Genomic DNA, 15,059 nt, shown 5'->3' on the forward strand with positions numbered 1-15,059 from the left:
AAAAAAAGTCTTTCAAATATGGTTATTTTACACTTTCCATGAAGATTTTCAACCATCTTTCAATCCGTCATCACAAAAAGTCAACACTTTTCAAAAAAAGTCTTTCAAATATGGTTATTTCTCACTTTCTATATCAATAAATTTAGAAACTGGTGTAAAATGTGTTATTTTTGTTTAAAAAATATTAAAAAAGGTACATTCTAAGACGATTTTATGAAAATTGTCTTAGAAAATCTACATTCTAAGATGGATTTCAAAAAAACAATCTTAGAATGTACACTTTCTAAGATGATTTTCAGAAAGTATACATTTTGATAATTATTACACTATTTAATAACTTGATATAAAATGTGTTTTTTTATTAATCTAATTGTTGAATTATATCTACATATTAACAAGATCATTTGGGTCAAATTTTATCAAAATTGAACAACAACAATAAATTAATCAAATGATCCATATTTTAATATATTTTGAAATGTTTGTATTATGTTGATTTTAGTCTATATGAATGAAGTAGCAAATAATTTTGGATTAATATGAAATTTGACATACGTGATCTATGTCAAAGGAACTTCCAATCCAACGGTAAGTGTTAAGAAAACATTATCCAATTGAAAGTTATAGAATAATGTAATAGTTATCAAAATTACATCGGTGCAATTTGATCTCTCATCTTTGTGTGTATATATATATATACACACACACTACAACAAAAAAAGTCTTTTAAAGATGATTATTTTACACTTTTCATGATAGTTTTCAACCATCTTTGAATTCGCTGTCATGAAAAGTTAACACTTTTCACAATGGTTTTTAAATCGTCTTATAATCTTGATTTCTACATCGTTGTTTTAGAAAACTGATGTATAATGTGTTATTTTTCAAACCGATGTTGTTTAATTTTTTTAATGTTTATGGAGAGAGAGCTCACAATAGCAAGGAGGGAAGTAAAGCGCAATTAAGCCTTTTGAGTTTTGAGTGGAAGGAAGTAATACGACTTTCGACAAAAATCATTTGCTGAATACTAATATAAAGATGTCACACGAATGATCACTTTTGTACCATAAAGAACCAACAATTGCAGTAATGAGAAAATAATCTTTTCCCTACAAAAATTCAACCATACATTAAAGCATACGTGATACACTATTAATATAAAAAGACAACAAAAAAGCAAAGTTTTACAATTTGAGACTAAGCAAATATTCTTCTGCCATGAGAAACTGCAAAATATTTAATGTTAAATACTAGATAGGTAAATGATGAGACATAGGATCATCCAATACATAAGATCTCAAAGTGGGGATCAACAAAACCAAGCTCCTTTTCATCAGCACAATTGTATTCCAGTGAATAAACTCATGTTGTTAAAATGGAAAAGATGAGTTAGAAAAATGAGATGCATGCGCAAGCTGATCCCCCCAAAAGAAAAGGAACAAAAGTCAAAGAGATAAGATTACCAAAATGGCTAGATCCTATAAATGGCTCTGCCTCATCAATGACACCACCTTGTTGTTGCTCCAGAAATTTCAAGAGAATTAGAAATCATTAGGAAGATAGGTTATATAGAAGGAACCATTAACTTAATTTTGATAAATAAGTTTAACTTTAAGATTCTAAATCTATTTATAATATATAAAAGCTGAACTCCTTACTAAATTTAATTTTTATATTAAGTTTTAAATATATATATATATATATATATATATAATTTTTAAATAATATTTAAATAAAAATTGATCCATAATTTCTTATCTTTTTATTTTTATATTAGCATGTTTATTTAATTTGATATTTATTTATTTATTTGAGATTTTTCTTTACTATCTTAAGTATTATTTTCAATTCAACTTATTTAATAAATAAATAATTTTAATTCAATTAAGTCTATATCATACTTTTTACTTACAATTTTTTTATATATTTTATTTACTATAATAATTTTAATTTACTAACAATTATATTTTAATAATTATTTTTAGATGAATATTCAATCAACTCAACTTCAAGTATAATGATCTTTATCAACCTAGACAATCTTGATTTTGTAAAGTTCAAGATAGGATAAAATGAACTTCCTTCTTTTATTTTTTTATTATACACATTTTGTAACATTTAACAAACAATATCGTTAGTTTATTTTAATTCTTTGATTGGTGTAGTTAAAAAATTATAAATTTTATTTTAATAACTACTTTGCAGAAAAAAAATAGAACAAAATCAAATAAAAGAACTATCTTCTTCAAGTTTTGCCAACATTGATCTTGACAATAGAATGTCAAAAAATAGAAGATATTTGCAATATATAATGTCCATGAAATGGGCATCAAAATCACAGGTATGCTAACCTACCATGACCTTCGTATTCATAATATTCAATAATACTTAATTTTTTCTTAGTTTTAACATATATAAAATAATAGGATAATGTGTTCATAATTCATGCAACAATCAATTAGATTGATGATACTTTGGTTGAAATTATGGTGCATCTTCATCATCTAATGAAGAAGTTTATCAAATCTCACAAAGTCCTTTACGAAAAAGGCCAATAAATAAATTGTCACAAGTCAAAATCGAAAGCTACAATTATCCAATAAGTCAAATGATGCATCTTCATCATCAAAAGGAGAAGCAAGTCCATTAAAGAAAAATGTAAAAAAATAATTTGTCATAAGTAAAAGCTCAAAGCTACAAACATCCAAGAAGTCAAAAGATGCATCTTCATCATCAAATGAAGTTTATTCAATATCAGAAAGTCCATTAAGGAGAAAGGCGAATAAACAAATTGTTCTGAGTTCTGACATTACAGTTTAAAAACAAGCACACCAAAGAAAACAAAATTCAACAACAGGTCACCAACAAAAGGAAATAAATACAAAAGTCTATTTAAATGAATAATTTTCGGTGTTATATTCATATCATTTTTATGTGTTTTTTTTATCATTATGATTGACTATTTTTCTTTCATTAAATATATTTTTTGGTTGTTTTATTATGTTAATTTCACTTTATTCATATATTGGTCTTATAAAATTTATACACAATGCTTACTTTTATCTTCACGTTAATCAAATTTACTTGAATGATCAGCCTCCAATTTTAAAATATTCCCTTATAAATATATTGATAAATAAAAAATATTTTAATTTATACGCAATTTTTTTATCTCTTTTAACAAAAAATAATATAAAATATTATTGATAATTATATTTTTAAATTTGATTTATCAAATAAATAATTTATTTAAATATTTTTTTAATTATTTATAAACCCGCACAACACGTACCTATTTCTCTAGTTTATAATAGATACTGACTCTTTAATAAAATCGTACATTCATGTATAATTGTATATGTATAACAGTAAACAATATAAAAAAGGAAAATTTTATATAAAATCTATCTATTGATTATTAAAAGTATAACAAATTCCATGCTTTTTTCGACCTAAACCACACTATAAACAAATCATAGTCATTAAATATATGATATGTAATTGCATAATTATAATATAATAATGATTAGCAATTATTATAACTAGCCAGTAACTCGTGCGTACGCACGGGTTGTTGGCTTATTTATTTAGCAAGAATCCAATTTTTTTGTAAGATAGGAATAAAAAATGCATTTTTTATTTTATTTTTTTTCTTCTAATATAAATAATGTAGTTCAAACATGTAGTCCTTCAGAACTTGCAGGGTGAGAAAAGAAAGAAATTTCCTAAAAAAATATGAAGGAAAGTTAAAATGAAAAAGAAAAAAAAATGAATAAGAAACACCACATACCCACAGCTTCTAGTTGTTGAATGAAAGTCATTTGATTTCTCATATGAAAAATATCAAGAAATCCATTAAAGAAAATTGAAGGAAATAAAAAGCAAAAAAACAAATTCTGATCTTAGACATAAAAAAACTGCCCATCATAAAGAAAATTGAGCTTACATTGGTTATTTTGAGAACAAAGCTTCTTATTCTACACTTAGTACAAAAGTTCAAAATTTGATTTTTTGTACCTGAAATTGAAATCACTTTGATTTTAGAGTGAGAAAAGAAAAAGTCTCATACCAACTCCTAACTTTCTTAGTTAATTAGTTCCTGCATCTAAGTTAATGAATTTCTTTATAATTCCAACCATTTCTCCCCCAGGGATACACCCCAGACATCCCTTTGCAACTGCCGCTTCATTCATCTGATAAACTGAATCACCTCTATAAGCTTCACAACATTTGTCTCTTCTCTCTTTTGTTTCCAAATCATCAAGCAAATCTTCACCCGACTTAACACTTGGAATAGGAAATGGGTCAAGAGAAGATTTGGAAATAGTGGATTCCCCAATTGCACCAACAAAGTCTTTCAATCGGCAAATTGCGAACGGGACTGATTCAAAGCTATGATCTCCATATTCTACTGGAGTAGAGTGATCTCCTTTGGCACAAAGGAAAAACTGAAATTTTCCTGTTGATTCTGCTACCCATAGAAGCCCTGCCAGCTGTCCCAAGGCTTTATCTACCGCTTCTAATGCTTTGACTTTGAGGATGTTTCCTTTGTCATGAACATCATCGTCTATTGCATGTAATACCATATAAGGTCTCATGAGAATTAAGTAATCAAAAGATTTATAAATAAATATAACCTAGAAGGCTAGAACAGGGTAAGAAGAAGGAGAAATGAAGGAGCAACATTCTAAGAAAAAAAGATGCAAGACTTAACTCTAATATTGTGTTGTGGTGTCATATTCTAAGAGTCTAGGAATGCTTAATTTTTGTATGTCCATTTTACTTTTCCTGGATTCAATATAATTTTTTGACAGTCTTATTCTTCAAGAGGAGCATACAACAACAACATTAAACACGAGGCATTTGTTTGCAATAGGCATCATATCCTTTACATTAGGCCAGAGATTCAATTACAATTTAACACTTCTCAATTTTTGAATTGCAGAAAAAAGATGGTGGAAAATTGTCCATCTATAAAATGAGATTCTGAAAGAGCCAGGAGGCAAATAGTAAAAGCAGATAATGAAACCAAAAGTTGTAAAATTATGACCTTAATATGAAGAAATCCAAAGTCATAGCCATCTGGCCGGCCTGCTTTAAGCTCATCCTCTCCAGGTACAAAAACTCTGGGACAGGACTGTAAAGGAGCTGAGAGTGCTTTAGCTATTGTTGATGCTTTTGATGTTAGTAAAGTTCGATAGTCCCCAGTTTCTCCAGGAGCATCTAGAATATCAATACCAAGTGATAAGCCAAGACCAACAATTATTTTCATTGGAGCTACCATGCATGGCCACAAACCTTGTCTATTTAAAAATGGGGTAACCTGTAACATACAATTTAGCGATAGATGCATACAACAAATAAGTGGACATAAATTAGCTTATATAACCTGGACTGCAGTTCATCATATTATAGTTTATTCTTATTGGCTTAGATGGAGGATATAATTAACGGACCAACTACCATTTAAATTTTTATCCAAGTATTTATGGAGTATATAGAGAATGCTGAAGTTACAGAAAAAACCACTTTTGTGGCCAAACTCAAAATCTCAGTCACCTCCTTTTGAATTAAAGCAAAAAATCAACATATCCCGTCTTAGCTAAGCCATCAATTAGAAATTTCCAAGCCACTTCATCATAATTATACCCGCATCGTAGTAAACTACAAAAAACTAATCATTATGATAAAACACGGGCATTATAATCTAGTAATCTAGAAAGTAACATTTATCTACATCAACCATACTCAAATGATGACTACCTAAGATCACACTGAAAACAAAACAAATTTGTTTTTGAAAATCTGGCATTCCAATATGAGTCATCATCACACTCATGCACATTCCATAGCATTAGATTCGATGCAAAAGACCACAAAAATAGTCATTGAAGAAAACGTGCAAGGATGCTCTGATAGTCAAATCAAATATGTTTATCAAATACTATGCAAGAATTTGATTTGAAGATCAGACTTAGATCAACATCTATTCATAGTTACCACACACCAAGATGTCTTTAATCAAATCCTGCTTCCCCTTTGAACCATTATAGTGACCCGTTTATCACTGCTACTTTGGCTTGTTCTTGTAGCACATTTTTAGTTTCTTCTCCCTCCTCAAACACACTAAACATGTATCACTGACACTGGGGCCAATTACCACCACTACTCCTCCAATAATGCTGGTATAATACACACCATAACAATTCATCAGATGGGTGGAAAATAATTAAGGCCAGATTGATTAAGAAAATTAAATTAATTCAGGAAAAGAACTAAGAAAAGAAAAAGTCAACTGATTTTTTGAGTTTAAAATCTGTTGAAGATATACTTTTGTAACTGCATAATATTTTATTTTTCAGTTTTTAAGATAGGATTTAGTAAATAAGTTGGTTTCTTATATTTTAGGAGTAAGTCAGTTTTAATGGATTAGCCTAGTCAATAAGTAGTTCCTATCTTTAAGGAGCAAGTTAGTTTTAATATTCCGTTTTACTAATATCTTGTTATCTAATTAGTTTATCTTTTACTATTTATTGTATCGCTGCTGAGAACAATTTGAATTAGAATAGAATAATTCTATTTCCTTTGCATACGCATTGTCTCTCTTCTCTCCTCTGTTTTTTATAATTTCCTCCTCAAAACCAACAATTGGTATCAGAGCCTTATTCTTACGAGACCTCTACCATGGAAGGTGAAGCAAGTTTTTCCCACCTAACTCTTCCAATCTTTGATGGAGAGAATTATGATCTTTGGGAAGTGAAAATGCAATCCTACATGGAGTCTTTGGATTTGTGGGATGCTGTGGAAGAGGATTATGAAATATATTCGCTGCCTGAAAATCCCACCATGGCCCAAATTAAAAATCACAAGGAAAGAAAGATGAAGAAGGCAAAGGCGAGATCATGTTTGTTCACTGGTGTTTCACAAATGATATTCATCAGAATCATGACTCTTAAATCACCCAAAGCAATTTGGGATTATCTGAAAGAAGAATACGCTGGAGATGATAGAATACGAAGCATGCAAGTGCTAAATTTAAGGAGGGAATTTAAGCTTCAAAGGATGAAAGAGTCGGAGACAATCAAAGAATACTCAAACAAATTGTTGGGTATTGCCAACAAGATAAAGTTGTTGGGAAGTGATTTTGCTGATTCGAGAATTGTAGAGAAAATTTTGGTAACAGTGCCGGAGAGGTATAAAGCATCTATAGCTTCATTGGAGAACACAAAGGATCTGTCGAAAATCACATTGGCAGAAGTGCTACACGCCCTGCAAGCTCAAGAGCAGCGAAGGTTGATGAGGCAAGATCGTGTTGTCGAAGGTGCTTTGCCCGCCAAACATCATGAAGTTGATGAAAGCAAAAAATATTTTTTCAAGAAGAATCAACCAGCAAGCAGCGAAAACAGTGCAAACAACCAAGGTAAGGATAAAAAGAAAAATTATCCACCTTGTCAGCATTGTGGCAAAAAAGGTCATGCACCTTTCAAATGTTGGAGGAGACCAGATGCAAAATGTAACAAGTGCAACCAGATAGGGCATGAAGCGGTGATCTGCGCCAACAAAAATCACCATGATGAGGGAGCTCAGATTGCTAATCAAGAAGAAGAGGACCAACTGTTTGTGGCCACATGCTTCTTGAGTAGTGAATCAAGTGAAAGTTGGTTGATTGATAGTGGTTGTACAAACCACATGACAAATGATAAGACTCTATTCAAGGATTTGAAGCCAACTAATGTCTCAAAGGTCAGAATTGGGAATGGTGGCTATATTCCAGTAAAAGGAAAAGGAACTGTTGCAATTTCAACGTGTTCAGGTACCAAATTAATATCAGATGTTCTTTATGTACCTAACATTGACCAAAACTTGCTAAGTGTAGGTCAGTTGATTAAAAAGGGATTTAAAGTGTCCTTTGAACATCAACATTGCTTTATCTATGACAATTTTGGCCGAGAAGTTCTAAGGGTTAAAATGAAAGGTAAAAGCTTTTCATTTGATCTAGCAGAGGAGGAGCATACAACCTATTTCACTCAAGTCACACCCACGGAACTCTGGCACAAGAGACTTGATCATTGCCATCTTGAAAGAATGCTAAACATGAAAAAAAGGAAATATGCAAAAGAAAATTTGAAAAAGTTTCAAATGGAAGAATGCAAGTCTGTTAGCACACCAATGAATCAAAAGGAGAAGTTTAGCAAGGAAGAAGGTGTTGATAACATTGATGAAGGATATTGTGGGAGCTTGATTGGATGTCTAATGTATCTCACTTCAACAAGGTCAAACATTCTATTTTCTAAAGAGAACAAAACTGGAATTTTTGTTGACAATCAAGTAGCCATTGCTATTGCAAACAATCCCGTGTGTCATGGGAAGATTAAACATTTCAACATCCAGGTTTATTATTTGATAAAGATGCAACAAAGTGGAGAAGTGAACTTAAGTTACTGCAAGTCTAAAGATCAATTGGCTGACATGTTTACAAAGTCACTACCTATCAACAAACTTGAACTCAAAGAATTGGAGTTTGCAGTTTCAAAAGCAAGGAGGAGTGTTGAAGATATACTTTTGTAACTGCATAATATTTTATTTTTCAGTTTTTAAGATAGGATTTAGTAAATAAGTTGGTTTCTTATATTTTAGGAGTAAGTCAGTTTTAATGGATTAGCCTAGTCAATAAGTGGTTCCTATCTTTAAGGAGCAAATTAGTTTTAATATTCCGTTTTGCTAATATCTTGTTATCTAATTAGTTTATCTTTTGCTATTTATTGTATCGCTGCTGAGAACAATTTGAATTAAAATAGAATAATTCTATTTCCTCCGCATACGCATTGTCTCTCTTCTCTCCTCTGTTTTTTTATAATTTCCTCCTCAAAACCAACAAAATCTCTGCACTGAAGAATTATGGAATTTTACATGGTATACCAATCAAAAATCATGTTAAGAAGGATTTTTATATTAGATATTCTAAAAGAAAAAAAAATTATCATGTATGAAAATTTGTTATTGTTGACAATATATCTTTTTTAGACTCAATTCATATATTATTGAAATTAACGACTATACATTTGAAAAATTTACATTGATGAGAAGCCATGTCAATTGAAATGTTGCTTCAGTTGGTAGTACCTTCCAAGATGGAGTTTCTTTGAGAGAAGAATGCAGGCCAAGGCCGTGACTATGATCATACGCAGGGGATTAAATGCAGTCACAAACATTGGCCCCGTGGTTTTAATAACCATGTCTTGCACGTAAAATTGGATTGCTGATGTTACTATTCCCTGCATCATCACAATCATATCACAAATTATCAAAGAGTGTTGCTAGGTGCACCAGCATTTTTGTTGGTGCACCCAGCACTTGTAGTGAAAAGGTCGTAATACCCTTGACTTATTTTTTAAAAAAAATAACGTGAGACTCTCTCTCTCCCACCCTGCCTGCGTTTCCGCTTCTTCTTCCTACGTTTTCTTCTCTTCTTCCTCACCTGTCATTTTCGTATTGTTGTTGCTCACGTCACCGGCGTTTCCATTTGTTGTTGCCGTTAAGAGGAGGTTGCGGGAAGAGGTTCTTCTTTTTCTTCAATGAGGAGCTTGCCTCCATTGTTGCCGTGAATAGGAGGTTGCCATGAAGAGGAGGTTGCCATGAAGAGGAGGTTGCCATGAAGAGGTTGCGAGGTGCATTGAGGAGGCTTCCGTGAAGAGCAACGCCATCATCCACCGTTGAGGGAGCTTCGTCACCGTCCACCGTCGAGGTAAGCGTCGTAACCATGTCGTTTCCGCCATTGTTGCCGGAGTTAGGATGATCCGATAGGGTAGATTGTTGATTTGTAAGTGGAGAGGTGTGTGTTACGGATCAAGTTGATCCGTAAGCATATTCTGGATCAACTTGATCCGGAAGATGCTTATGGATCAACTTGATCCGTAAGTTGTTGAATATGCTTCTGGATCAAGTTGATTCGTAAGCATCTTTTGGATCAACTTGATCCGGAAGCATGTTAAACACCTTACGGATCAAGTTGATTCGTAAGCATCTTTTGGATCACCTTGATCCGCATGATGCTTACGGATCAACTTGATCAGTAAACTTTCCTCGAGCAGTTTACGGATCAAGGTGATCCGTAAGCTTCTTCCGGATCAAGTTTATCTGGAAAAAGCTTACGGATCACCTTGATTCGTAATCTTCAATCTTAATTTTAAAAATTGCTAAATATTTGATAAATAGTGAGTTTTTTTTTTAAATTAGGAATTTTGGTTATTAGGGTCATCTTTGAATCTATGCTAAATATTTGATAAATAGTGTCATTTTGGAGAATATCAATTGTTTCAATTTGATTTAATGCAAATATGTAATTTCCTTTTATGTAATTGCCACTTAGCATCATAAGTAGGAGACTACCTAATGCACTTGCTGCCAAAATGACATCACCCCTTGAACTTGAATTCTTGGCTATGTTTATGTATGCTTCATAGGTTTCATCCAAGGTGCCATTACTCTGGATGAACCTTATACCCTTAGCTCTAGTTTCATTCCTGTAACCTACAACAGTTGAGTGGTCAAAATTCAGGATTGAATATACTGAATTGGTGACTAAAAAAAAACTAGTTAAGCACTATTCAAATAATTTTTTTTATAAATATTCATAGAAGAAAATAGGAATGTAAAATGAAATGAATTTTTTTCTTTAATCCATAATGGATTTATGGATTTATGTATCAGCTATTGGAAAAGCTACGAGTGTCTATGGAAGTTAAAGTACATACTGATAGAAGAAATTTAATGTGTTCTATTTTTTTTCCTATAAGCACTCATGAAAAAAGTGAATCCAATTAATTTTTTAACCACATATTGTAGGTAGTTATTAAAAAGCTTTATTGTTTTTTTTTTCTTTCACTTACTACTGTGATGAAAGATGATACTCTTGGCTGTGGCATTTAGAAGGACTGTGAGGTTCTTTGGGTTCCTTGCATTTAGAAGGTCAGCTGAGGTATGCCTCTTTGGTAATAGGTTAGTAATTGGTCTTCTTGTGCTAGTGCATTGTCTTGATGAATGGAATTGAAGTGAGTATTTACAAGACACTCCAACAAGAAGAAATGTAGGTGACGATAGTTGGATTGTGTGTAATTGGTTTGAAAGTGGATTTTTGTTATATAAATATTTTTCGTCTTACACATAGTTGAGTGAAGTGAAGAGTGGTCTCTTTTAAGGAATATGATGGGAAAATAGTCGTGCACATAACAACATGAGGATTGTGAGTTTTTTCATGACGAGGTCCTGATTTTAGAGGTTAAATTCAAAGCTTAAATGATATGGTCCATTTGACAAGTCCATGACAATACATGTTACTAACAGGAAATTAATTTAGATACGATGCATGAAAGTGTGAAGTCTAAAACTCTATGAATGATAGGTATAAGTTTAAGCTAATTATTGATAAAAAAAGAGTAAAAATACTAGTCGCTTAATATGGTGCATACCTCTAATACATCCAGCATTATAAATGCACCTTCAAAATTTAACTTCAACTAATATTAACATTGGGTTTGATAGATTTTTAATTGTCTAAAATTTCTAAAAAATATACATTTAAACTAAACTTTTCAAATACATAAATGTAATCATGGCAACTTGCAAATAAATAATTAACTAAATGACAACCCTACAGTAAATGAAATCCTGACAACTTGCATGACTTTGAGTCGATGAAATTTGCGTTAGACCAATGAAATTTGAGTGAATGAAATCAGTGATGGAATTTGCGGTACTGATTTGCAGATTATGGTTAGGACCAGAGGATTAGGTCGTGTCTTAGGTCACGTTACTAGCAGAGGTGTGGGCAGAGGAAATCGTGATGATTTTGATGATGCTCCACAGCGCCGACGACCTACCGCATCCGCACGTAGACAGAGAGTAGCTATGTCACAACTGAGCACGATGAGCCAGTGGTCCCTGCGACCGAGGCTGTTGGAGCTTCGGTTGGGGCTGCCGTATATGCGGATGAGCTGATGGCAGGAGGTGATGTCAATGAAACTAGGGCAGACACTCCTGTAGACAAATGCGCACAGGCTACTGAGGATGAGCCTGAGTGGTTTCCGGGTGGTCCGAGCGACCCATCCGTGTTGACCGAGTATGCGGATCACGTTGCAGGCAGTGTATGGATGGGAGAGGTATTTATAATATTGAATTTTAGTTAGTTGTTAATTATACTTTATGATTGAAATTTGTTTTCCTTTAAAAGATGATGTTAACGAATTGTGTGTTCCTTTAAACTTCAATTCATGAGCATCCTGAGTTGAAGCTATCCTCTCACGGGAGGAAGGTGCATAGTTTAGGCAGGCCTATCCCTACCATTGAGGGGCTAGTTGTTGGGACAGGACTAAGTCCTCTGATCGCGTGTTCGGTAAACACTGGTGATCAGGGACTTTTGTCTTTGTTTGTCGAGCAGTGGCACCGGGAGACGTCTAGTTTCCATCTCCCTGTGGGAGAGGTGAAGATCACGTTGGACGATGTCTCTTCTCTTCTGCATCTGCCCGTGGTTGGCGACTTGCATGCCTTTCAGCCTTTGCACGTGGATGATGTGGTAAAGATGTTGGTGGACTTATTGACGGTCTCTGCAGAGGCTGTCAGGGCTGAAACAGGACAATGTCATGGATCGTACATACGCCTGCAATGGGTACGTGATATCTATGAGCGCCGATGTCAAGCAGGTCATTGGACAACTGCTGCTCACGCGTATCTTCTTCATCTTTTAGGTTGCACTATGTTTGCTAACAAGAATGCAATCAATGTTCATGTTGTGTTTTTGGAGGCCCTTTGTGACCTCAGTCAGACCGGGAGGTACACTTGGGGAGTAGCTGCACTGGTGCATATGTACGACCACTTGAATGATGCTTCTATAAGCAGTAGCCGACAGTTTGGCGGTTACATCACACTGTTGCAGGTAACAAACATGTTTTTCATTCATTAAGGTTCAACAATGTTTAACTTTAAATTTTGTTAGACTTTCACTATTAATGTTTATGATTTTCATGTTACCTCTGTAGTGCTGGATATACGAGCACTTTCCCTCAGTCGCAGAGTCCATTGTTGATTCGGACTATGACGAGGATTCATCGCGGGCCTATAGGTGGATTGCTACGAAGAAGACCGTGAAAAACATACGTACACCAATGTACAGGGAGCGCTTGGACCGACTCCGGATTCCGGATGTCTGTTGGATCCCATATAGGGAGCACCAACCAGTCCGAGACTCCCATATGATTTCATGTTATTCCGGTCTCCTGCGCTGGGGGCCTGTTGTTGTGTATTATCGACCAGAGAGGGTCATGCGGAAGTTTGGATACACCCAGACCATTCTTGCTCCGCCTGTCGATTCATGGGTGTCGTATGATGATATACACGACATGTGGATGCACTATTCGGATCATATGGTTGCAGAAGGTGAGGTGTGCACTGTGTCAGGTCAGTGTGCCAGCGACTACATAGACTGGTTCTTCCACATTTCGCATCCTTTCATGACACCAGGCCAGGCATCAGATCCTCCGCCAGATGGTCATGCTCTGCCGCCCCGAGTCGTCCCTCAAGTCCCAGAGACAGATATCCCTCACGTGTCGGAGCCAGGAGAACCATTGACATCTGTGAGGCCCGTTGTGGACGAGTCTAGACATGCAGTGGTAAGTAATACAAATAATTTACGTCATTTACGTCAATATTTTCATAATAATTTTTCAAATCTATTTTTTTTTATTTAACAGGAAGTTTGCTATGGGATTGCTGAGAGGTTGGAGCGCCATCTAAGCCTAGGGGTGGTCATGCCAAGCTCATCGACATATGAGGTGATCGAAGAATGTCTCAGGATGGCCAAAAGTGTCACACAGGACCAACTAGTATATGTTAGGTCTCGATGCAGGCGGTACACGGATCAGACATAGTTTATTTACATGTTTTATATTGATATTCGATGTATATACAGTTATTGTACTTGAACCCATTTCATTAGTAATGTTGGTTTTATTTATTTCCATTAGTAATGTTAGTTTTATTTATTTCCATTGATTGTGTATTCCCTTTGCCTAATCTAGCTTAATGTTGGTTTTCAAAATGTTTTAAAATTTAATTATCGCTATACTAGGTATAATTATAGGATTGTGATCAACTCGCTCAACGTGTAAATTAATAACGTGTAGTTTATTTACTCCAAGTGAAACAGTCAACTGAAACAATCAAAATTAAGCTCAACGTGTAGTTTATTTACTCCAAGTAGCATATAATCCATATACTTATAGGTTTATTTTTTCATAAGTTTATTTTTTCTAGAATATTTTCACCCCCTTAAACAAGAGAAAAATTATGATGAACATACATTATAAAAAAAAAAAAAATCAATATTTAGAATAAGTTTAGATCTTTTTTTTTCTTGGTGTACAATAGTCTTATAGAAATTAGAATCTACAACCTTATACATACTACTTAAAACCCCATTTTTTGGCCAACACTAGAAGGTTTAATACGTTTATATCTAATCATGATCATGGCTTTCTTTACACCAATACATGTCATTGAAAATAACTTATTTTCTAGTGAATTTATACTTCAAATATAATGCTTTTCATTTTAATTTTTAGAATTTCAATTTTAAATTTTCATTTTTTTCACAGCTTTAACTTTTAAAAATAAAGTATAGGTTTTATAATTGTAAATATTTCCTTTAAAAAATTGTAAATATTTTTATTTCTAAAATAGACTATTTTAGTTCTACTTGAATCTAAGTTTTATTTATTTATTTATTTATAATCTAAGCATTCCTTTAAGTTATTCAAATGACTGAATACAAATGGTTAATATAAAAATTAAGGTTGAATTGTTTGAATAATACACAAATTTGATTTTTAATAAAAATAATTTTTAATCAAATTTTAATTAACTTCTAACTGAATTTCAAATTAATGAGAAATCTTTTTTTTTTCTGACGAATGGGATGATTAAAAAATACAAAAAATTCCTTGGTGCAAAGAAAAGTCCTAATGTGAAGTGAAAATGGTGGATGCTTGCCAAAGTGACTTTATATC

At 33.2% G+C, this 15,059-nt stretch overlaps 1 protein-coding gene and 1 pseudogene across 1 annotated transcript; one reads left to right on the top strand and one right to left on the bottom strand.

Moving 5' to 3' along the window:
• Positions 1-4,088: 4,088 nt before the first annotated feature.
• On the bottom strand, positions 4,089-5,323 carry LOC114375429. Its single transcript, XM_028333210.1, has 2 exons — positions 5,051-5,323; positions 4,089-4,574 (listed from the first exon to the last, which is right to left on the bottom strand). Exons 1-2 carry the CDS (start codon positions 5,282-5,284, stop codon positions 4,089-4,091), a joined length of 720 nt encoding a protein of 239 aa, XP_028189011.1. The 5' UTR covers positions 5,285-5,323.
• A 6,446-nt stretch (positions 5,324-11,769) lies between these two features.
• LOC114372339 lies at positions 11,770-13,922 on the top strand (annotated as a pseudogene).
• The last annotated feature ends 1,137 nt before the right edge of the window (positions 13,923-15,059 follow it).

The sequence above is a fragment of the Glycine soja genome, chromosome 2, assembly GCF_004193775.1.
Source record: "Glycine soja cultivar W05 chromosome 2, ASM419377v2, whole genome shotgun sequence".
Classification (NCBI taxonomy): domain Eukaryota; kingdom Viridiplantae; phylum Streptophyta; class Magnoliopsida; order Fabales; family Fabaceae; genus Glycine; species Glycine soja.